At 36.7% G+C, this 24,678-nt stretch overlaps 1 protein-coding gene across 1 annotated transcript in view; it reads right to left on the reverse strand.

Annotated features, from left to right (window-relative positions):
- Positions 1-1,640: 1,640 nt before the first annotated feature.
- LOC107686000 (voltage-dependent calcium channel subunit alpha-2/delta-3-like) overlaps positions 1,641-24,678 on the reverse strand; it is a 42,541-nt gene continuing 19,503 nt past the window's right edge. Inside the window, exons 13-36 of the mRNA XM_016482788.1 lie at positions 24,345-24,401; positions 21,259-21,339; positions 21,064-21,138; positions 18,552-18,635; positions 18,274-18,345; positions 18,065-18,126; positions 17,882-17,949; positions 12,474-12,519; positions 12,254-12,351; positions 11,881-11,974; positions 11,552-11,647; positions 11,302-11,423; positions 9,186-9,263; positions 8,994-9,055; positions 8,691-8,735; positions 8,284-8,346; positions 8,073-8,143; positions 6,989-7,064; positions 6,854-6,894; positions 6,714-6,769; positions 6,255-6,369; positions 3,619-3,731; positions 3,441-3,523; positions 1,641-2,297 (exon numbers count right to left, since the gene is read on the reverse strand). Of these exons, the coding sequence (XP_016338274.1) occupies positions 2,205-2,297; positions 3,441-3,523; positions 3,619-3,731; positions 6,255-6,369; positions 6,714-6,769; positions 6,854-6,894; positions 6,989-7,064; positions 8,073-8,143; positions 8,284-8,346; positions 8,691-8,735; positions 8,994-9,055; positions 9,186-9,263; positions 11,302-11,423; positions 11,552-11,647; positions 11,881-11,974; positions 12,254-12,351; positions 12,474-12,519; positions 17,882-17,949; positions 18,065-18,126; positions 18,274-18,345; positions 18,552-18,635; positions 21,064-21,138; positions 21,259-21,339; positions 24,345-24,401 (1,851 nt within the window). The 3' untranslated portion in view covers positions 1,641-2,204. The remainder of the gene's footprint in view (positions 2,298-3,440; positions 3,524-3,618; positions 3,732-6,254; positions 6,370-6,713; positions 6,770-6,853; positions 6,895-6,988; positions 7,065-8,072; positions 8,144-8,283; positions 8,347-8,690; positions 8,736-8,993; positions 9,056-9,185; positions 9,264-11,301; positions 11,424-11,551; positions 11,648-11,880; positions 11,975-12,253; positions 12,352-12,473; positions 12,520-17,881; positions 17,950-18,064; positions 18,127-18,273; positions 18,346-18,551; positions 18,636-21,063; positions 21,139-21,258; positions 21,340-24,344; positions 24,402-24,678) is intronic.

The raw sequence follows: 24,678 nt of genomic DNA on the forward strand, positions 1-24,678 counted from the left end.
TGTGAGTACTAAACTAAGTTCTCATTCACACACAAGTTTACGTTAAAAACACACACGAGTTACAAAAACAGTAGGTTATGTCTGTGAAGGTAAACAGCTGGGAAATAAATCGGATGTTTATTTTAGATCTGTGTGGCAGCAGCAATATACAGTAAATAAATCAATAAATCCACTGCTCTGTTGTCTCCTCTGAGGCTGGGACTCTAAATAGTGTTCTGTGCTCGTCTGTGCAGCCAAAGACAGAACAGTTAGCATGTTTTGCTCAAACTTTCGCCAAGGCATTAGAGCTGGTACACATTTGTCGCTTGTGAAATCAAAATGATGGCACCGTGGGTGGAAACTTACAGACTAAGGGGCGGTAATATTATAATGAGATCCCTTTGCAACGTCACCAAGGGAGCGAAATCAGACGCGCTCATTTTCTCAGACGCTTGCAGAAAAAGGCTTACCAAAACAAAGTTACTGGGTTAATCTTTTTCACGTTTCCTTGGTTGGTAGATGCACCGGGGACCTGATTATAGCACTTAAAACCTGGAAAAGTCAGATTTTCATGATGTGTCACCTTTAACATAGTTTTTGTAAGAAAAACAATGAATTATGATTCATAAATACATATTTATGGAGAAAACAGAAAAAGGACATTCCCTGAAGTCCCGGCATGACGTCACTTATGATTGTATTTTATTTTAATAGTTTTGTTTATTTTTATTTTTGTTATCAATAATGTGCATTCTCTCAAACCCACTCATATTTTTCACTGTGAATTTCTGGCAACCACAGCTGCCATGTTTTTTAAATTTTTTTTATTTTACAGAATTTTTTTTTTTTAAGTTTACGTTTTTTGTGTCATTTGCACTGAAAGGGCTACATTTATAATACAAATTTTGTCAGATTTTATTACTTTCATGATTTGTGCCAATTTAAAAATAAAATACATTACATGTCAAGAGATATTAGAGATCTTTGCCTTATTATAACTCAAAGTTTATAAATAGCACACTCAGTGAATCAGAAAAATGATGGAAAATATGTTTTTATTTACATAACATGGCTTTCCTTTGATGTAAAGGGATTAGGCAATTAAAAGTTATTTTCCAAGTACTTTTTTAAGCAGGCAAAACTTATAAAGTTTGTGAAGAATCCACATCTCATCTTTTGATGACAATGTACGCTATTCTTACAAACAGCTCTGTGAAATATTCCTATTTTGTCACGTCATGCATCTTAAGACTCCAAATTAAACACAGAATAAATCTGAGCGGCAGGCAAGTAATAAAGAAATAAAAGACATTTCTGCTCAGTTTTTGTCTGCGCTTCACACAGTACCGATTAAGACTAAAGTTGAGATGTATGCATTCTGGCAACCACAGCTGCCATGTTTTTTACAATTTTTTTATTTTACAGAATTTTTTTTTTTAAGTTTACGTTTTTTGTGTCATTTGCACTGAAAGGGCTACATTTATAATACAAATGTTGTCAGATTTTATTACTTTCATGATTTGTGCCCATTTAAAAATAAAATACATTACATGTCAAGAGATATTAGAGATCTTTGCCTTATTATAACTCAAAGTTTATAAATAGCACACTCAGTGAATCAGAAAAATGATGGAAAATATGTTTTTATTTACATAACATGGCTTTCCTTTGATGTAAAGGGATTAGGCAATTAAAAGTTATTTTCCAAGTACTTTTTTAAGCAGGCAAAACTTATAAAGTTTGTGAAGAATCCACATCTCATCTTTTGATGACAATGTACGCTATTCTTACAAACAGCTCTGTGAAATATTCCTATTTTGTCACGTCATGCATCTTAAGACTCCAAATTAAACACAGAATAAATCTGAGCGGCAGGCAAGTAATAAAGAAATAAAAGACATTTCTGCTCAGTTTTTGTCTGCGCTTCACACAGTACCGATTAAGACTAAAGTTGAGATGTATGCACCTTGAAGAACAGCTACATGGACTGCGTTTAGCTGTGGCTCTCGTGGCGGCCACTGATATCCAGGCATGTTCACTGGTCCACATGTAAGAAGAAAACACTCAGCACATTCTAACACAGTCTTTGTAATAAATATCATCTATCTTCAGTAATCCAGACATCACAAAGATGATTTTGTCTCTGTGGACTCATGTTTGGCATAAGCAAGGCTCTCTGATTCGAGTGTATAGTAAGCCTAATGGGTCAAGGCAGGGGTCAGAGGTCACCTGCTGATCACGAACGGCAACACTGAGAATAAAATGGCCACCAGTGGAAAACTCAAAGCATTCGCTGATCCGCATTCCATAGCATTCTCCTGTTCAAAAATAGAATTAAACAAAATCATTGAATACTACACTACACATTCAAATTGATTGGATAAATTTAACTTTCAGCCACAGAATGACTCCAAATGAGCTGAAAGCCCTGCAAGAGGCATAAAACTGAAGAGTGAATGGTCCACTAAATCTTTTCGAGTGTACTTTCTTTCAGCTGTGATGTGGATGAGCATTTTACAGGCAGAGTGAATGGGGTACTTTAAAATAAAATATATGATTATGAAGTACATGAACAGCAGTTTCAAAATATTGGAGAACTTTTCAGTATAGTTTAAAATCTGGTATGGTGTTGATCATCAAAAGCAGATGTTTAATACTCAGTGTTGGGAAGGTTACTTTGGAAATGTAATAGGTTACAGATTACAAGTTACCCTATTTAAAATGTAATAGTAGTGTAACTTTTTCAATTGCTTTATTAAAGTAACTGATTACTTTTGATTACTTTTTGATTACTTTTCTACATTTCTAATGAATGTTTATTTGCAACTGTTAATCATTTTCAAACATTTACACCATGCAGGGTTAACCTTACAGTAGTGCTCAGACTTTCAAAATCCTTCCTCACTTGAAGATGATCAAATTTGAACACATCCACCACAAAATCAGACTTTAGTACCGCCTTTTACTTTGAGATTGATCTGAAGTTCAATGCAGATTTAAAATCATAAGAAATAGTTTACTGATACTATTTTTGAAACCAAATCTTTGCATAACTACAGGAAAGAGCAGTTCTAGAGATTATGTTTTTGTTTTCATGTACTCATATATATATATATATATATATATATATATATATGCAAACACCGTGAGCTTCTTGTGGTTACCACGGTTTGACAATAGTAACCATTGTCTTTGGATTTATAGTAAAAAATCATCATTCATTTTCGTAAGGGTTGTATTGTTGTCTGTCCTAGCTCCCCCTAAACCTATTATAAAATATGATTATTTGTCTGCTACTGTAACAGATAATAATGATGTCCTTTATACAGTATTTTGAGTGATGACTGATGAGCAATGGGCTGCTATAGGCCTACTTAACTAAGTAAACAAAGACAAACGCCGTTACATGTAACTAGTTACTCCCCAACACTGTTAATACTACAGCATCATGCATTATGTACCTCCTGATGAAATGGATGACAGGACTGTGGCCGTCTGCGATCCTTTTGAAACTTCAGCCTGTCACACTTCAGAGACTCATTATGTGCTCAGAGGTCAAGGCTGATAATTATACAAATACTCATGCTAAACATAACATTCTAAACAAGTAGATGTTTTGTTATTTTATAAAAAGGATATAAATGATCTCAATGGGCTCCATGGTAACCGGAGGGGTAGAGCTACAGTCACATTTATTCTCAACAACCACCATGAACAGGTTACTGCTGGGAATCTGCTGAATTACAAAGGTCCTGAGTGGGGAAAAAATACAAAAAAAGATGTGCGATTCTTGTTCACAAAACCTGTAGAAGTGGTCGTCCCTCACCTTTTCATTTTGGGTGAACTATCCCTTTAAATATCTTTATCCAATCTAAACATTTTAAAATCTGCATTTAAAACAGAATCGAAATATCTTGTTATTACTAATATATCTATAAAATGCATGTTTTGTGATATGTGAGATTCTTGTTCACCTAATGACAAATCAGGTCTGTTCTATAAAAATAATGTTTTAATAATCTTTAGGCCTAACCAGAGAAACCACATATAGGCCTAATTGTACCCTACATTTCTGCAAGTCAAAGAAAAAAAGAACACTTTCAAAAGAAACACTAAAACATGACTATATTTTACCTAAATTTAATAATCAAATATCTCCAAATATCTAATACTCTATGGCCTGGTTTCACAGACAGGGTTTAGACTAAATCAGGATTAGGCCATAGTTCAGTTAGGACATTTAAGTAATTTTTATAAACGTGCCTTAGAAAAAACATTACTGGTGTGCATCTTGAGACAAAACAATGGCACTGATATATTTTAAGATCAGTCAGTGCAAGTTTCTTTCAGTTGAAAGAGCTCAGACTTACATTTTAGTCTGGGACTAGGTTTAAGCCTCGTCTGTGAAACCGGGGGGAATATATATCTTAAAGGGATAGTTCATCCAACAATGAAAATTCTGTCATCATTTACTCACCCTCCAAACCTGTTTCAAACCTGTATGAGTTTCTTTCTTCTATTGAAACACAAAAGAAGAAATTTTGAAGAATGTTGGTAACCAAACAGTTGACAGTAGCCATTGACTTCCATAGTATTTTTTCCATACTATGGAAGTCAGTGGCTACTGTCAACTGATTGGTTACCAACATTCATTAACCCTTAAATGCATAGATGTTTCGCCAGTCATTATTACATATTCGGGACTTCAGGGACCTGGACCTACAGTATATATCCAACACGGATGGATCTCTAACTGTTGCAATAGCATAAAACTCTCCTGATATTTTAATAACAATTACAAAAGAATTAAATAAAGCATATTTTGTTACCTTTTGAAACTTAGAAGGGTTCAATTTGAGCAGATGATTTTACCATCACTGTCATCAGCACTTCCCCAGTACATTCAGCATCTGGCTTATATTCGCGATCTCAACCATATTCTGAAAACTATAGTTTTCAATGACTTAAAGATCAATATTTAGATCGCCTGCAGCTTATTCACCACATCCACCATCAAATGACCAATGATCAACTTATATTTCATTGCGGACAGTAATTGCTCTGCAGTAAAGCCATTCAAGCCAGTTCAATTTTTGCTAATTATATTCTTTTGTTTTATGCCTGCGGTAATTATGAGTGAAACATCACTTCATCATTGTCTATCAAACAGTGCCACCTTGAGGAGTAAATTGCACTTACTGAGTCATCAGATATTTAATTATTTTGGCGGTGAAGGAGGGAGAGGGTAGTGAATGACGTCCCGGGTCGCTAAAGACCCAAGGTATGCATTTAAGGGTTAAAATATCAAATTTTGTGCCCAACAGAAGAAAGAAACTTAGACAGGATTGGAGCAACTATGGAAAGAATTGAAATAATTTTCATTTTTGGGTGAACTATCCCTATATTTTAAAATCTGAATTTAAAACAGAATCTAAACATCTTATTATTACTAATATATCTATAAAATACATGTTGTTACATTTTATATAAATAAGCATAATACCAGAATACTGTGGAACAATTATTATTGTCTACATGACATTTAGCTACATAGCACTTGTCAGAAATAAAGATGTGAGAGAGAGAGAAGCGAAGCTCTGTTTTAATGTCAGATCATGCTATGTTTATTCTTTCAGATGTATGTGTGCAGCTGCTATTGAGAGCAAAATAACCACATATAGGCTAAACAGCTTTCCACAGAAGGGTGTCAGTTATCTGCGACACAGGCTCTCATACAGTTCTAGCTTGATGCTTTTTAATTAGAAGCGTGGGGGTGGCTGTCAGAGTTAGATCTTTGTCTATGTCTATATCTAAGGCCTTTCAGTTGTATATTAAATATTTTTTACTTTCTACTTTAAATATATGTGTCATGAAGAAGAATATTAAGAATTGGCATAACACTTTATACGAGACTAGAACTAACTAATCTATAACATTAATATAGTAATTATGTTTCAAATGTTTTCATGTTATAAATGAAGTTAACAGAAATGTATTACTATATAAATGATTTCAAATCATAATGTAAAATATATATGCAAGTGGGGTTTTATGGTGTTTTCACAAAGCAAATGCTAGTACAGCGACCTCTTTTAATCTGTATCACTTTAAGAACAGCACAGTGTTTCATTAGAACATGCAAATGCATTAGTGTTGCATCAGAATCATTTTAAAGTACTTTGTTTCAAAACACAAATTTACACCAATTTCTCCTTCTTTCTGCTGTGCATTATAAATAAGCATGCACACACACAGACATAAACAGATGTTCTCACCGTATACAGCCACCACAGTCAATGTTCCCTGTGGTCTCTTTGATGGTGCGCTCAGAGACGAAAGCCGGGTATTCAGTGTCACACGGCACCATCATTGTCCTCTGAGCTCTCTGGGCTGCACACATTAACACTAAATTCAAAAATGGCACTGTACAACTGGAATAAATTATCATTATTTAGATATATTTCAATATACATCATTTTTGTTTGCATTATGGTCATGACAGCTAACATGACAGTACATGTAAACTACTTTTTTCTTTGCCATGTGTGATTCACATGTCATCGCCTTACAGATTAATTGAGATTTATAGGCTTTTTAGTCCTTTATTAGATGAAAATCTAATATCTATTATATATCATGTGGAAGAAATGAAAAATAACAAGGGCGTGCTCACAGGAGCATGTAACCCAATTAACATGTTTCTAAAAGAGTCCCTGTCATACATGGACTGATACCTTTGACTGTCGTGTCACAGTTCCACCAGCTGTACATGTTAAACTCCAGCAGAAATCTGTGAAAAAGACATTTCCACTCAGAAACAGACTGAAAATCCCAAGCTGACAATAATTATAAGGCAAAAGGCTTTTTATCTCACATGACAAGTTCTGTCAAGAGCCATTTGACAGAGGTGAAGGGCTGAAAGGAAGAGAGCAGCGTGTCAGTGGAGACAGGAAACAGAATCCAGAGGCACTGAAGTCTAACGCTACAGCACATATAATAGCGTACTCACATCCAGCAGAGTGCGTGCGCTGTCACTGCTGCCTGCGTACTCTTTACAGAGAGCCTGATAGTCATACAAATTCATCCTAGGAGAAACAAAAGTAGAAGCAGATTCACTACTAAACGCAACCTTGGGTTAATATCTTCTTTAACCCCAGGTTAAAACCACTTTAACACTGGCTTAAGGAACGTTTCATACATTTTTTAAATGAATTTAGCACCACTTTCGACCCTGCTTTATGTGCCATATTTCAGTGCATGTGGTGCTAGATTGAAAGGTAACTAGGCTACATTTGTTAACTACATTAGTTAACATGAACTAGTTAACTAAATCATTCTAAAGCATTTATTAACCTTTGTTATTGTCAAATGTCAATATTTACTACTACATTATTAAAATCAAAAAGTTGTCTGTTAGTGGACCTGGGTTAACATGAACTAAAAATTAACAGTCATATTTTTATTAACTAACATTAACAAAGATTAATAAATACTGTAACAAATGTATTGAACATTGTTAATGTTAATGAATTAACCAATGGTAACTAATGTAAACGTAGTATAACATTTTACCATCATTTAAGAACAGACAACCAATCACAAGCTAAACAATGCAGGTTTCATTAAATACATATTTATGAAGTAAAAAAAAAAAAAAAACCTTTTTTTTCTAAATATAGCACAATTGATAGAGTTTTATGCTTAAAACACATCTGCCTATAAGGCAAAGTAAATCAGGATAATAATTCAGGATATATTTTCTGTAAACAACTGGACACAATTTATCATAAGGATTAAAACAAGACAAAAAAAACTTTCAGTATTTCAGTAACTTTTCATTTTCAGTATTCCAAAAAGATAATAAATATGACATTTTTTGTTTATTAAAACAGGTTGCTGTACATGCTGTACTTGCCCAATCATTTTTATTGACCTCATAAACATATGCAAAATAGGGCATTTACTTTTTACAGGTTTACAGATGTACAATGTAAATTCTTGAAACTTGACAAAATAGGTTAATTAACATTTATCTATCTATCTATCTACGTGTATGTGTGTGAGAGAGAGAGAGAGAGTGTGCTATCTCTCACTTTTTAAATGAGCCCATCAGAAGCAGTTTGTTCATGACGGCTCCCTCCACTTCTCCAAAGAAGAGGTTCGTCTGTGGGAAACACATTATGGAAGGTTATAGTTAAAGATATAGTCATTATGGAAAGTTATTGACATATTGACACAGGGTGGTTTTTATGCTACCTGGTCTTTTCGTACAGCCCTTGTGCTACAATTCTCTGTATATCATACCTGTAAAGTGTCTTCAGAGACCAAGATGAAACCATTGTTGTCTACGAGATAACATTTAATGTCCTAATGGGAGTCAGAAACAGAGAATATTAATTTAAATAAATGATTCAGCAAGCTTTGATCTGTTGTGATCTTAAATCATTACAAATGTCAAGACAGTAAAATAATATGCATTTTATAGCTTTTTTATGCCAAAGCCATTAATAAAAGAGGCAGAATTTAAAATGAGAAACGCCATGAGGCACTGTCATATGTCATATATCATAAAAGAAGAGCAGACTGATCTAGTAAGCCTGTCATGTTCCAGAAATGTCCATTGTATAATGAGCATGTGGTGAATACAGGCCATTTTATGAGCTCCATCACTGAAAATATGGCCAAAGGGAGAGAAACAGAGTCCCATTTACCTCATTATCACAGCTGATGGTACATTTCCCATCCAGAGCATTGCACTGTGTGGACACATGCAGTGGTGAAAACATGAAGCAAATGTACATGAATGCCATTTATATACAGATCCTTGCTTATAAAGAGTTACATTAGTTTAGAGCAATATCTATCATTATGGTCTCTTATACACTGTTGCTCATGAACACATCAAACAGAGCTCTTATGCAGCAGGTAATAATACACAATTCAACACATCTAGAAGGTCTGGTTTGATAAATGTATATATTTATATTCCCATAAGCTTATATGTCTGTGCTTACCTGCCGACTGGCCGTCCAAAATTTTCTCTGAAAGAATTCCAGCTTCATTTGAATTCCCACAGCTTTGTCGTAAAAGACACATTTAATAAATGATGTTTAGCTGTGGTCAGTGTAATGTATTGGCCAATAATACATTTGAAAAAGAATATTTTATAATGTATTAATTTTGCTTTGAAATAGGAAGACAAGTACCTGCCACTATAGGAGACTTCCTGTCATCGAGTAGTTGGATAGCAGTGCTCGCCAAAACCACACTCTTATTTTCACCCCCTTAAAAGAAATAACACAATTGAGCATAAATGCCTCCTTATATAGCATTTATAGCAAAATCATCAATGAACATGAGAACTGGTCCACTTATTTAATTATCCACTAAAACTGCTGGTTTATCATCCAAAAATGGCTTGCCGGTCTGTTCTGAGGGGGAAAAACAATGCTAAATACAAATGATAAAATGTAACTAAGCATATAATTATGCGTAATTAGGAAAGCAAAATAAACAGGCTTAAGACCATTTAGAAAGGGATGCAAAAATGGTATGCATATCTATTATTGTTGACGTCAAAGTATACATTTATGTCATGTGCACAAAGTGGTTAAATTAGACAGACGCCAACATGACCTCTCTAAAATTCGAAAAACATGAATAAAACTACAGAAGATAAAAGAAAATATGACCAAGACTGAATAAAATACTCTTCTCTTGGGAAATAAAAATAAATGTAATGATTAATTTTTGATTTGGACGTACAATAAAATGGTATGCCGTTGCTCCGAATGACATGTCATAACCACCAGAGGGCAGCATTTATTTACATAAATATTTATAAGCATAAATCCATTAAGAGCAACTCCTTCGTTTGCATATTCAGGTCAAAAGAGGCATGGATTGAAACAAACACTCAGTTACATGATGAAACAGAGCTCATTTATAGTGGTACAGGCAGATGAGGGAGAGTGTTTGATCAGGGAGGAGTTCAGCGCTGTCTGTGTGATAAGGAGCCCAAGAGCTGTTGAGTGGGATGTAATGATCCTGATCTGTCACACACACACACACACACATTGCGTGAACGTAAAAGTAGGGCACATTAATTACAGGCGAAGGAAAGAGAGATAAGCAGACAGCCTGCGTGAGGAAAGCAGTACAGTGCAGCTAGAGTAACAAACCACACAGACGCGCCGTAACAGTATGCAGCTTTCAGCACATGGACATTGACTAGTGTGGCATAAAACTGTATTCTGGAGATCAACCTGAAATATGAGTACATGATGATCTATGCAAAACAAATCAGCTGAGTGATGGGCTAAAGATGTGTGGTGGAGCAATAGGTAAGTATAAGTACAGAATGATTTTGATGTTTATTGTAGATCACTACAATGTCAATAACTATTATTAATTTGAACCCAATCTCTAAACCCAAGCAAAAAACTTCAGTGCTTAACTTGTCCCAGACTGTCTGGCTAAAGGCATGAATGTTTCCTCAAATTGTGAAAGGTGTTCTCATCCTGTCATGTTGATGAAAGGTGTTATTACTTTTTTACGCAATTAAATTCACAATTTTGGATAAAACGTGTAAAAAACAAAACAAAATATGTATTATATAATTATATATTTTAAATATATATTTTATTTAATATTATATCATTAATTTTAATCTTAATATATTTAAATTTAGATTAAATAATAAATTAAATATATCTAAATATATGTAATATTTAATTATAATGCAATAAATCTAATATAAAATGTTTAATTGATTATTTTCCTTTTTTTTTCTTTTCCCCACTTAAAAACATGACTTTGCTATCGACATAATTATGGACTGAAATGCAATTAGAATTAAATGAGTATTAATACGTTTTTTTCTGCATTGTCCTTAAAGTCGGCATGAAATCAAAATTGACTTTATTTACTTTACTAGCGCACATTGCTAGTCTTGATGTTAACAATTAATCCGTGCAAGTTAATCCGCTGAAAAAAATTGTTTGTTTTCGTAATCTTTAATCAAAATCTGAACATTTGCTTCTGCTCTGGAATGGCAGTCCTTCTCTGATGATGTCAGTTTGACGGCTTGGTGCAGAATATCCTTTTAAACACACCCCTCCAACCGTTAGTTTGATATGAGTGATAGACAGAGAGGAGAAGCGCCAAAATAAAACCATGCCCTCTATTCAATATTCCGTTTCAGAAGGAAATACGTCACTACACTGAAATAAAGTCGGCAGCAACTTCCGGTTCATGCGGACTTTAAATGCTTAAAGTATGTTGCATGACATGGATGTGTGTTAATGTGCTTGAACGTCATACCTGAACTGAAGGGAATGGAGTACACAAAGGTGCCGGGCACCTGCTCTGCGGCTCTTTTATACCACAGAGGAAAGTGATCTGCGTTAAAGACGCCCTCCTTGTCTTCCGCAGTGAGAAAATCTCTACAAACACATTCAACCATGGAGGATATTTTACTTCATCAATCATCATTAACACTCAGAGGCCTTTTATTGGCCAGCGTAATGAGATCAGAATCCGTCATTGGCCGGTCATTTGCATTAGGACTCACTGATTGGTCAGCTGCTCGGGAACCACAAACAGGTTGGTTCTGGAAAGACCAGTGCGAGTGCCGAGAAAAGCGATCTCAACCCCTTTATCAGAGTTCCTGTTGATAAAAACAAACAAAAACTGTTTTAGGCAAAATAGGTGTATGAATGGTCTCACAGTTTTCCTACCCAGACAACCAACATAATTTGCTAAAAACTAGCTGCAAAAACAGCCTGTTTAGATTTAAGAGACAGACAGGAGGTGGAAAATAGTTATGTAAGAAATTTACTGAACTAAAAGGCTTCTTGAAGCTAATTTAGTAAATATGACCAAGTAAAAGTCCAAACTCACTCAGACTTATTGAGGGCCAGTCCAGTCCAGTACGCTTCTAAGGGAGCCGTTACTACAGCGTCAAACAAAACCTGCTGAATCAGCTCTCTGTCACCTACAACACGCACGAGAGGACATTTAATACTCATCGGACAGCAACTTTAATGGGGACAGTGTTTAAACGACTGAGGTAATTTTGTAAGCAAGGTGAAAGATCTAGATGGAGGACAATGTGGCAAAACTTTTCAGGAGCAACTGCTACTATACTGCACTATGAAACTGAGCTCATTTAACTGAAAACTGATTGAGCTGAAAAGAAAAATCTTGCACTGATGTATCGATTATAATAAGACCAGAAGTGTGCATTAAAAAGTTAATCTGAAATGCTGCTCACATTTGAGATGTGGTTTACGGCTGGTCATGTAGAGTCTGATGGCCTGAACTTGAGTCAGGTGACGATGCTCATGGTGCTCATCTGGGTTACAGTATGTCCTGAAACATAAAGACAAAATGTATTAGTTACAGTATGTCCTGAAACATAAAGACAAAATGTATTACTTGTGTGGTTAATGACAGCAATAGAAATTTATATTGGTGAGTTTCTATAAAGGTACCATTCATCAGCGAGGGCAACATCCGGCTGCTCCAGATCATGTAGACCTAAACGAAGACGAGTGGACGAGAGTTTAGAGAGGATTACAGATGAACTGGAAGTATCAGGAACATTCCTACATACTTGTGGATAAATCACAGAAAGAGCACATCCAGTATCACTGCTGTTAAAAAGAACACTGACAGAATTATGATATTTGTGTTTTCAGGCTAGAGGAGAGGAATGTCTCAAGAAAACAGATCTGTTCACCTATGAAGGACAGGTCTTAAACATTATTTATAGTTCACTGGACACTGAAATAAGCTTAACTGAGTTTTAAACCTATAAACCCTCTGTATCATATTTAATATGCAAAAAAGGCCTTTAAATGATTAACATGATCAAAGCTTTGTACGAAAGCCTCTTGTACATGTTGCGACACATCAGAAGGGTTTGGATCCATTTGCAGTTTATTAAGAATGGTCAGACAATACAGGGTCAAATACCGGCAAGGCAGAACAGTAGAGACAAGGCAGAGGCAGAATCGTGAACCAGGCGAGAGATCGGGGCAGGCAGATAACAGTCAGAGAATCAGGAGACAGTCCAAGATCAAAGCACAGAAAACAAACACAGGTATAACGCTCGGAAATGACAGCCGGGGCAAATCAAGACTTCGCAATGAGTTCGTGAAATGGTGTGGCTTATATGTGTGTGTGTAAATGAGATGCAGGTGTGATTGTGTAATCAGTCCCAGGTAAGAGGGATGATGGGAAATGGAGTCCGAATGGGAGATTGCTAATACTCTGGGGACAGTTCCCTCTGGTGGTGCGGAGGAGGCGGTACGGGAGCCTCCTCTGTAACAATAAGATTATTAATTCTACAAGCAGAATTATTTTTTTTTTTACACTAAGTAGAAATCAACATATTCGTAAACAGAAATATTTGTAAAACATTTTACTCACTTAAAAAACAGTGATGAACAACAGCATTTTAACTGAATATGTAGCTACATAATATACATAAAATGCTGCAAATGAATTGCAAATGCATGGATTTAAATTAATCAGAGATTCATTTTAGTGAATCAGTTTGTTTGGTTGGTTACATTTACATTTATGTATTTGGCTGACACTTTTATCCAAAGTGACTTACATTGCCTTCAAATTGTTTACATTGCAATCATTTCCTGGGAATCAAACCCAAGACTTAGATTTTTTACCATGCTATAATGTTTGAGCTACAGGGGTGAGCTAGTTCATGTAACTCAAACACATCATGTAGTGGAAGATCATTCGAAAAGCATTATTTTAGCTCAAACAGAGCAAGGTCAAGGTCATGGGAATGATTCCCAGAGAGTACATGAAAAGCATAAATAAATATGTACCTCAAATGTAATGTAAATTAGCTAAAATGTGATGCAAAGTTTGTGTTACATAGCGGCCACACTGAGTTTTATGGTTTGCTGAAGGTAGTCAAGATATTTCTTGCAGTGTGACCTGGGAAGAGGCATGAGACAGTTTTTAGCGGTTAAAAACAAGCTGAGCACCAGTATTGTTTGTGCATTCAAAGAATACGGCTGTATAGCATATAGCCTACATGGATGGAGTTAACAATCTGGCCACAGCTAGAACTTGGATGAGCAGTGATTAGCAAAATACCTTATTTTCCTTTTAAAAAAAGAAGAGAAAACTTTATTAGCTTTGCTTTGGATTAGCACATTAGACGATTACAGTATTGACAAAACATTCATGCATTTATAATACTGCAGTTGTAGTAAATAAACAGAAAGGTACAATACACTGACCAAAATAGTCTCCCTTAGACTATTCCCCCCAAAATGCTGTTGTTCCTGCAGTATATCGTTCCTCATTTAAACATGAAAAATACTTTTAATTGAGAGCTCAAACTGAAAGAGCTGAATCCTTTGTGGTACAACAGCTTTGAACATCAAACATGTTGCAACCTAATGTGACTCTTCATTTTATTGGTACCTCTTCACCAGATCTTGAATAAGGCCGTTCTGGTCATCTCTAATTCCTTTTTAGCAATTGATTTTAAGTGATAATCTGCAAGGATCTATATCTGATCTAACCATGAATTTGTGAGTGAGGTACTATGAGGAATGTCTCATGTGCAACTGACCACAGAAACAGATATTTTACCTCCCAACTCAAGGCATTTTTGTCACTCCCGGATGTAAGGCTGATATTGACGTTGAGGTGTTTGAAGAAGGCGGACCATACTTTGGAAGTGAATTGAGGCCCTCGATCTGACACGATATCTTCGGGTAGGCCATAGAATCTGAACACCTGGTTGCAGAGCAGTTCGGCGGTTTCGAAGGCTGTAGGGAGCTTGGGTAGAGGAATTAGGCGGCAGGCTTTGGAGAATCGGTCTATGATTGTGAGTATGGTGGTGTTACCTTGGGAATTGGGTAGGTCGGTGATGAAGTCGATGGCGATATGAGACCAAGGTCGTTGTGGTGTCGGTAGTGGTTGTAGCAGGCCGGCCGGGAGTTGTCTGGGTGATTTGGAAGTCTGACACGTGATACAGTCCTGGATGAATTTGGTGGTGTCGGTCAGCATAGTGGACCACCAGAATCGATTCTTGAGCAGGTGTACTGTGGCAGTGATTCCAGGATGACCTGAGCTGGGTGTAACGTGTACCTGAGAGAGCAGTCGCTGTCGTTGGGGTTCCGGCACATAAGTGAGGTTGGCAGGGCATTCGGGAGGCGGTGGATCTTGGAGGTTCATATGTTCGATCTCGGTCATGATATCCCACTGTACAGGTGCCACGAGAAGGCTTTCAGGAAGGATAGTGTCGCTAGCGGTGGCTTGGACTGTTTCCTCGGTTTGGCGTGAGAGAGCGTCGGCTTTAGTGTTCTTGGAACCCGGTCTGTATGTGACGGTGAACCGAAATCTGGTGAAGAACAACGCCCACCTGGCCTGTCTGGGGTTTAGACGTCTAGCCGAACGCAGGTACTCCAAGTTCTTATGATCGGTTAGGACGGTAAACGGGTGAGTGGCCCCCTCCAGCCAGTGCCGCCATTCCTCGAGCGCTAGTTTTATGGCAAGGAGTTCACGGTTGCCCACGTCGTAGTTCCGTTCGGTGGCGCTCAGTTTGCGGGAGAAGAAAGCACACGGGTACATCTTAGCTGGGGAACCATGACGTTGAGATAGGATGGCGCCTACCCCGGTATTAGACGCGTCGACCTCCACAATGAATGGGTGTTCTGGGTCTGGATGTCGGAGAATAGGAGCAGTGGTGAACCGAGTTTTTAATTCGTCGAAGGCCAGACGTGACTCTGGGGACCAAATCAGTCTGGATGTGTGACGTTTGGTCATGGTAGTCAGAGGGGCGGCGATCGAACTGAAGCCCCTGATGAATCGCCTGTAGAAGTTTGCAAACCCCAGAAAACGTTGCAATTCCTTGACTGTCTGAGGTTGGGGCCACTCCAACACTGCCTTGACTTTCCTCTCGTCCATGGCTACCCCCTCCTGACTGATAATATACCAGAGGAACGAGGTGCTTGTTTGGTGAAACTCGCACTTCTCAGCTTTGGCGTAGAGTTGATACTTCATGAGGCGTTTCAGCACAGATCTAACATGGTGGATGTGTTCCTCCAGAGTGTTGGAGTAAATCAGGATATCGTCGATGTAGACAATTACCCATCGGTCGAGCATGTCCCGGAAGATGTCATTCATGAACGATTGGAAGACTGAAGGACTGTTTGCCAGGCCGAACAGCATAACCAAGTATTCATAGTGCCCACTAGTGGTGGAAAACGCCGTCTTCCATTCGTCTCCTTCACGGATGCGAATTAAGTTGTAGGCGTTGCGCAGATCTAGTTTGGTGTAGTATTTGGCCTGGCGAAGCTGTTCTAATGCGGCTGGAACTAGGGGCAACGGGTATCGAAACTTAACGGTGATGTCATTCAGGCCGCGGTAATCAATGCATAGGCGCAACCCTCCGTCCCTCTTCTTTACAAAGAACCCGGCTGAGGCAGGAGAAGTTGAGGGTCGAATGAATCCCTTGGATAGTTCCTCGTCAATGTAAAGTTTCATGGCCTCAGATTCGGGTTGTGATAACGGGAAGATTCTGCCCTTTGGAGGAGCGGTGCCAGGCATTAAGTCAATAGCACAATCAACAGAACGGTGAGTGGGAAGCTGAGACGCCTTTTTTTTACTGAAGGCGTCGGCGAGGTCTGAGTATTCTGAGGGCAGAGAAAGGTTGTTTGGGACTGGAGCAGGTGATAGAGAGGCATTGCTGGGGGCGCGGGTAATTTTTGTCAGGCAATGATCTTGACATTTGACGTCCCATTGAATAATTTGTCCCTCCCGCCAAGAGATGAGTGGATTGTGAGTGCGGAGCCAGGGCAGTCCTAGAATGATAGTGTGATTGGGCGAGTGGATGACGAAGAATCGAATGAATTCTGAGTGCAGGGTTCCAACATGTAATTTGACTTCTTCGGTGATGCTTAAAATCCTCCCCTCTCCAAGGGGCCGTCCGTCTAGCGCCTCCACTGCCAGGGGAGAGTTACAAGAGGTAAGTTTTAGTTTGTGGTGCTGAGCGAATTCATATGAGACAAAGTTACCAGCCGCTCCGGAATCTAATAGAGCGGTGGTGGTAATTGTAGTGTCATTAACAAGCAGTCTGACTGGTAATTTTAGGCTTGAGGCAGAGGTGGTCATGCGAGTGTTTAGACTCACCGATCGGGAACTGGGTGAGGGACGAACTGGGCAGGAAGTCCTCATGTGTCCCGCCTGACCGCAGTAGAGGCACAGTTGATTCTGCATACGGCGTTCCCGTTCCTCGGGGGTGAGGTGAGTGAATCCAACTTTATGCTACTTTTTTTTTTAGCACAACTGTAAATATGTTCACCTTTAGGTTGTGGTTCATGTGTCTTTTTTGCTGTGAAATCTTAGAAATATGTATATATTTTTATAAAGTAAATGTAAGAATAAATTTTATATTGTTAGTAATATTTCAAGATGATGGACTGACGCAACTTAAGTTTACTTGATTATCCATACATTATTTTTTATGTATGGCAATTTAAATATAAGCAACTGCACCAAATTGCAATTTTTGCTCAGTTTTGGCCTAATTAAGGTTCATAAATAAGGTGTTTTTTTTCTCCTTGAGTATGATATATAATACTCAAAAAAATACACATATGCAAACATTTTCTTTTTTGACTTTTAAAAATATTTTGTCTAAAGGTCAATAAACTGTTCCATTTTTAATTTTTTTTCTGACTATTTACTGACTCTTTTTTTAATATGTAAGGCGTTAGAGGGTTAATCTGAGGGTTTAACAGCAAAATGTGATTTACAGCTACTAGACGAGAATATATTCAAACATTTTAACCATAAGAATTGACTCACTTTGGCATTGTTTTTCATAAGTCTTGCTAATAAACAAAATCCTCACCGGCTTCTAGTGAAACATTTCCCTTGAAGAAGTATTTCCCATGTCCTCGAGAGAGCGCCACACCTACACTACAACACATACAGGAAATATCATTAAAAAGTCATATTTTCATCATCACAATGCCACATACTTTCAATCGTTTGTTCAAACGTAAAATATTTACATATATGAGTCATCACCTACCTAAATGGAGTTCCTTTAATACCAGTGTAGTAATAATCATTGTGCATCGTCAAGACACGTTTCTGGTGAGGAACAACATTATAAAGTTAAGCAGTCATGGGAGGTGTATTTTTGATATTTTGATATTAATCCAATGCTTTTTTTTTAAATAAAATGATACTAATATCCTATATTATTGTAGTTCTTGCATGCAAAGATGAAAATGTTACCCCTTTGTCCACTGTTCTTTTTACTTCCATGGAGAAAGTGCCAGTTCGTCTGTTCACCATCGCTGTGCGCAACTACAAATAAACACATTTATGAAGCAGCACTTATTCACTTTAATGCTATATACTTCTAAGATGCAAAACACTTTATGCAAGTATGTGAACCTAATGCACAACAGGACTGAGAACCTGCGATGCATTTGCATCTATGTACTTGCATAAAGTAAGTTTCTGGTCTAAGTGTACTGCATTGAGTGCACTCAATAAAAACTGGTCCATACAACATCCTCTGTGTCCTCCCATTCCACCTCGGACAGGTCCACGCTGCTGTAACTGGGTTTCTTCCTCTTCTGGCCCTCCTGGTACTGCAGAAAGAGACACAAAGAGGACAGGAAGTGCTTTAGAGGAGGGCAGTGCAGTTACAATTAGGAATTGGGATCATACGGGTAACACAAAGGAGACAGAAATGTACAGTACATTGTGATAGAGGCCATTAATCTAGCGTTTCGCACTCCTGCTCCTTGGGTTTCCAACTAGCAGTGCACATTTATGGTGTCTAATCAGGTGATGAAGCATGTTAAAGGTGCTGTAAACAATTTGCTCAGTTTCACCGTTTTGCTAACTTCAACCACACAGCCTTTCCCCAAAACGATCAAAGCAATCCCAAACGTAGGATATGATTGACAGGCACAAAGCATTCCTGATTGACTGGTTTTGTGATTGGCTTAAAGGCGTGGGCCGCTTGCCTGACTCTTATTTACAGTTTACAGACTCTAGTGCTGTTACTGAGACAGGTTTGATTTCTGAGGACAGCTATTTCAGTGATATCTGTCAGTAGTCGAGACATTATAGGTGTGGTATTCCAAAAAGTTGCTTACAACACCTTTACATCCAGTATGTGCAGTGCTGAGGGACTCCAGGAGCAGGATCGACAAACTGTGGGAATGAGTTTTGTTTACACACTATCAGAGCAGCCAATATTCGGCTTATGGGGATCTGTGTCAAAATAATCGGTCTAATCTTTTTTGCTCAGATTGGCTTTGGAAATTCAGTCAGTCAGTGGCTCTGTTCCAATCCCTAATGAGTTGTCTTGCCATCTGCTGTCTACATAGGCAGCATTCTAAACAAATTCAAACAATTTATGTAAATTGCAACGATGCAACAATGGTTACATTAATGGTGTTTGTCATGTGGAGCACACAAGAAGTCACTGAGAATGCTGTAAATCTATTGATTTCAATGGAAAAAAAATGCAAGCCAAACTTTATTTATTTTTACTTTATATTTTATTTTAATATCTAAATATATTTTAAGGCAAGCAGGTACAGAATTCATGATTCAAAACTATAACAAACACAAAAAATACAAATTGACAGTGTTATTTTAGTATATTATTTATAGTAGTTATAATATTTAGCCTTATATAGCTTTTTATATAGCTTTCATTTGTATAGTCAGTTTTCATTTACATTTTTTAAGTTACAGTAATTTTGTTATGCGCTGTCATTTTTGTTTTTGCATTTTAACTTTATTCAGTTTTAGTAATTTTAGCACTTCAACTTATTTTATTTTAGTTTGTTGCCATGGCAACATTTCTAAATTTCACTTTTTTAAGCTTTTCACCAAATATATTTTTTTTTATTTCAGTTAATAAACATATATTTTTGATAGTTTGAGTTAACTAACAATACTGCAAAGAACTGAAATATTAGTTACAATTTTTAATTAGATGGACCTATTTTCTCCCATTTTATATACTTTTAATTGAATAAAATACACTTTATATACATTAATGTAAAAACTTTCCTTGTTGCAATGTATTCTGGGATATCCATGAAGGATACATACCACATATAATGTCCAATACTGTTAAAATCCAGCATAATTTTGCTCCCTATACTCTTTGGAACAGCTTTCACATTGAGAGTTTGCCTATGATGACAAAAATATTTCTCTAGATATTCAGCTCATTAAGGTTTGCAACAGAGCCTAAAAATAGTTATAAAGTTTAATAAGAATGTTACTTTGTGTCATACTTGAATCCAGTCCAGTTCATAACCAATGCTACTTACACTAATAATACACATTTTAGCATTTACCACATTCAATGACATTGTCCCTGTTGAGCAACACAGAGTCAGTGTGGTCTGTAAATACACACTCTTAACACACACTCAGAAGCCTTGACTGATGCACACCACCGCTACGCAAACACAAACTAATACACAGCAGCACTGGAGCCACATTACGACGAGAACACCAACACGTTCACGACACACAGAGACGCACACACGCACACGCAGTCACGTGGGGTGACTGAGAAGCCTTGACTGATGCACACCACCGCTACGCAAACACAAACTAATACACAGCAGCACTGGAGCCACATTACGACGAGAACACCAACACGTTCACGACACACAGAGACGCACACACGCACACGCAGTCACGTGGGGTGACTGAGAGCGGGGTGAGGGGTGTCCCTGTGAAGGGTGAGTTACCTCAGTGCTCTGATCAGCCCTGGCAGGCACATGAATGGGCTTTTATTCCTGCATGCAATATATCAGAGGAAAAGGGTTGGGATTACAAAAACTACATCTCCCATGATGCACTTCAGCGTCCCACCAGCGCTCTCACAAGCACACTTCATGTGTGGGTTGATTTTACCTGAGCCAGCTTGTTTGGGGTGTGGATGTAGTTTCAGCATATTTCAGCTCTATTTTAGGTGGTGTTTGAAATCATAATCCTAATATCAGGCTGGATATGGGCCCAAAACAAGATATCATTCCTTACCAGGGGCCTCAGGTCGGGATGCGTCAGGATATATCCGTTATTGGTGATGGCAAACGCATATCCATGTATTCCAAGCTGGAGAAAAGAAGATGAGATTTTAAAAATGATAGCAATAATGCACCCCAGCCCGCTTTAAGATATAGAGAGTGTAAAATTGAACAGATTAAAATTGATTTTGTGGTGGTAATGTCATACCTTGTGTTTTGGGATGGTTTTCATTAACTCTTGAATGGGGATGTCAGTGCCTACGACGCCTAGCAGGATGCCTTGGTTTTTCTGCGGAGGGACACATACTGTAAAATCACTTTATTTTCACACATATGCATTTGTCTCATATTCATACATAAAGTGTGCACATTCATTTTGAATAGACACTGATACAAACACCAACAGACTGACAGGTTTGAAAACAGATGGCGAGATTAACAAGTTATTTGACGTTTTTGTATGGTGGATCGAAGGATATTAATGATTAATGAAACAGTAAGTATGAAATATAAGTGAAACACTGTCAATAATATAGCATACTATTAATGAGAGAGTTCTGATAAATTGGATTAACAAGTAACATTTTTACTTTTTAATGCAATTACAATAAAAGCTTCATCCCTGAAATAGACACAGAAACACTCTAAAAGTGTTCCATACAACTTGTGCATTATATAGAAGTCTTTAAAAGTCATATAATAGATTTGTGTGTGAAAAAGACCACTGAAAATCTTGACATTCACTCAAGCTTTAATGAGAGAAGTACAGATTTGTGAATGAATTGTTCATTTGAGTCAAATCTTTTCAGTGAATCGGTTGATTCAGTTCACAAAACAGGTCTAAATGATTCGTTTTTACTAGGGCTGCCCACGACTAAAGATTTTTCTGGTCGACTAGTAGTCGTTCATTTTAAGCATTAGTCGACTATTAGACGCACTTTTATTAATAAACCATATAAATCATAATAATGAGTCTTTAATTGCCTACATAGCCTAATAAGCGCTCAAGAGCACGCAAAAAAGGCTTGCCACAGTGCACAGGCAACAATAATAATTATGAATGTGTTAGGGAAAAACAGCAAGTACACTACATTAACGTTTTAATAATTTATTGTTACACTAGTGCTTTCTGTTTTCGGTTTAAGAGATGAAGTCGGCGACACTGACTCGTCCTCTTCGCAGTATGTGCCTGTACACATGTTTCATACAGATTACCTAATCTGCGAATATTTGTTTTCTATTTGAATTGATTCATTTAAAAGTTTCACTCTCTATAGATATATTTTTCATGTCTGTAATAAGGCAAGAATACACGGAGTTTCGAAGTGACGCGCTCAAGTTCACAGAGTCCGAGACGGCAGAAAGCGCATCCTGTTTGCTTTCATTATTTTACAAAAGCGCAACGTTTTGTTGTTATTCTGAGTGCACACGAATAAACGTAGAGTCATTACATATAGCCTACGAAAGATGCATTACTCTTATCTGTATGACCAAAAATGACGAAGTATTTTAAGAGCAAATGATCGCAGCGGCACCTCCATCTATCATGCAGTAGCCCAAGCGCGCTAATATTCATCTTCCACACTCCGCACAAACACGTGAACTGTGCACTTTTTTCTAGGCTAACATTAGATTGAGCTGCCATGTAAAGTTGCTACTACATACATATTTTAGATGATAAGCCATATTTGGGGTCGATGAATGTTAGGTGAGCTTATGGATGTCCTGCCAGATGTACGTAATTTCGCCACTTCGTGTGGAATTTTTTTTTCTGAGACTAATAAAATTTTGGTCGACCAAGCCTCTTCTCGTCGACTAACGGTTAGTCGGCTATTAGGGGGCAGCCCTAGTTTTTACATTAAACATTTTAGAATATACATAAATATTGCTAGTTAGAAAAAAAAATGTATTTTTAATTTAATTTAATTAGATTTTTAATTAAAAAAAGAATTATTATTTTCTAAATAATTATTATTAACTAATCGGGCCAAGCGATTAGTCAACAGAAGAGACAGAGGGCTGCACGTGAGTATTTTGCGTAATACTTGTTTATAGATCTGCTGTTTGAATTATTACGTTCTGCTAGGAAGGAATATTTCATTTTCTGCCTATTTCTATGTTATATTTTTGTTTGCGTTTGTTTTTTTGATAATATGGGAGTAATATTTGCCTAAAAATGAATGTCCACGGAACCACTATGAAAGGCCTGCTAAATAAACTGTAAATGGGATGTTTCCTAAATGTAAATGTAAATGTTATTACTAATAATAATAATAATAATAATAATAATCTAAATTCATATTAATATTGTAATTATAATTCCATATGGAAACTTTTTAGAATATACATTTTAGAAAATACTATATATACACTTTGCATTTTATTAATTTTAGAACGTTAATATTGTGTTATGTTAATTTACAAATAAATATTTTAAGTCTTAATATCACTGTGGTCATCGGGTTTGGACCTTTATTCTCTCCAAGCTGCTGACAGATCAACAGAAGACTTTCAGATTTAAATTTACATGAACATCTGAGAAAAACACGTACAATAAAGACTTTGGATGGATATTAATCGCCAGGGCCGGTTTATACGCTCACATTGTGTTGTCCTACCGGCCTTCAGATCAAGGAAGTTGCTGCGACATGAAATATTCAAACCAACGTTTTGATTAATGGCCGTGCGAGGTGTAGACAAGTGAAGGGGTTAATATTGTGTTATGTTAATTTACAAATAAATATTTTAAGTCTTAATATTCAAATTTATATTAATATTGTTATTAATAATATGAATAATTTTCTTAGTTCAATATGGAAACTTTTTAGTATATATGTTTTAGAATTAATTAATATTGACATTTACAGTTAATTAATATTAATTATTAATAATATTAACACTAACATTTAAATTAATATTAATATCAATATTAATATTGTTATTATAGTTCCATATGGAAACATTGTAGAATGTACATTTTAGAATATAATGCTATATATGATATTATAATGATATTAATGATATTAACATTGTTTTATAGTTTTAAATGGAAACGGTATTATTAAAATATAATTAATTAATTAATATAAATGTTATTTATAGGTTTGTATGGAACCTTGTTAAAATACACATTTTAGAATATACATTATTATTAATAACTTACATTAATATTGTACATTTTACACATATATATATATATATATATATATATTCATATTACATAATTTCATATTGATATTAAAACATGATATATTCAAACCAACGTTTTGATTAATGGCCGTGCGAGGTGTAGACAAGTGAAGGGTGATCTGGTGAAGATGCTTCATCTCTGGAGCTGAACTGTAAGCTCAGCTGCGGGCACGATGAAGGCTGACATGATTTAACGCATGAGCTCACTGAAACTAGGTCTGCAATTCCCCCACCTCACCCTTATGTGTGTGTGTCTATTATGCATGTTTTACAGTGGCCCTTGAGAGGATTCGTGAATGTGGTTGTTTGTGTTTGTGAAATAGGAAAACAGAAAGAAAACAAAAAGAAATATCCCATTCCAGTAAAAAATTACCAATGCCATTCCAAACCTCTAAGACTTTTTTTTTCTTTTTTTTTTTTGGGGGGGGGGGGGGGGGGA

This window comes from Sinocyclocheilus anshuiensis, unplaced genomic scaffold (assembly GCF_001515605.1).
Source record: "Sinocyclocheilus anshuiensis isolate Anshui unplaced genomic scaffold, SAMN03320099.WGS_v1.1 scaffold465, whole genome shotgun sequence".
Lineage (NCBI taxonomy): Eukaryota > Metazoa > Chordata > Actinopteri > Cypriniformes > Cyprinidae > Sinocyclocheilus > Sinocyclocheilus anshuiensis.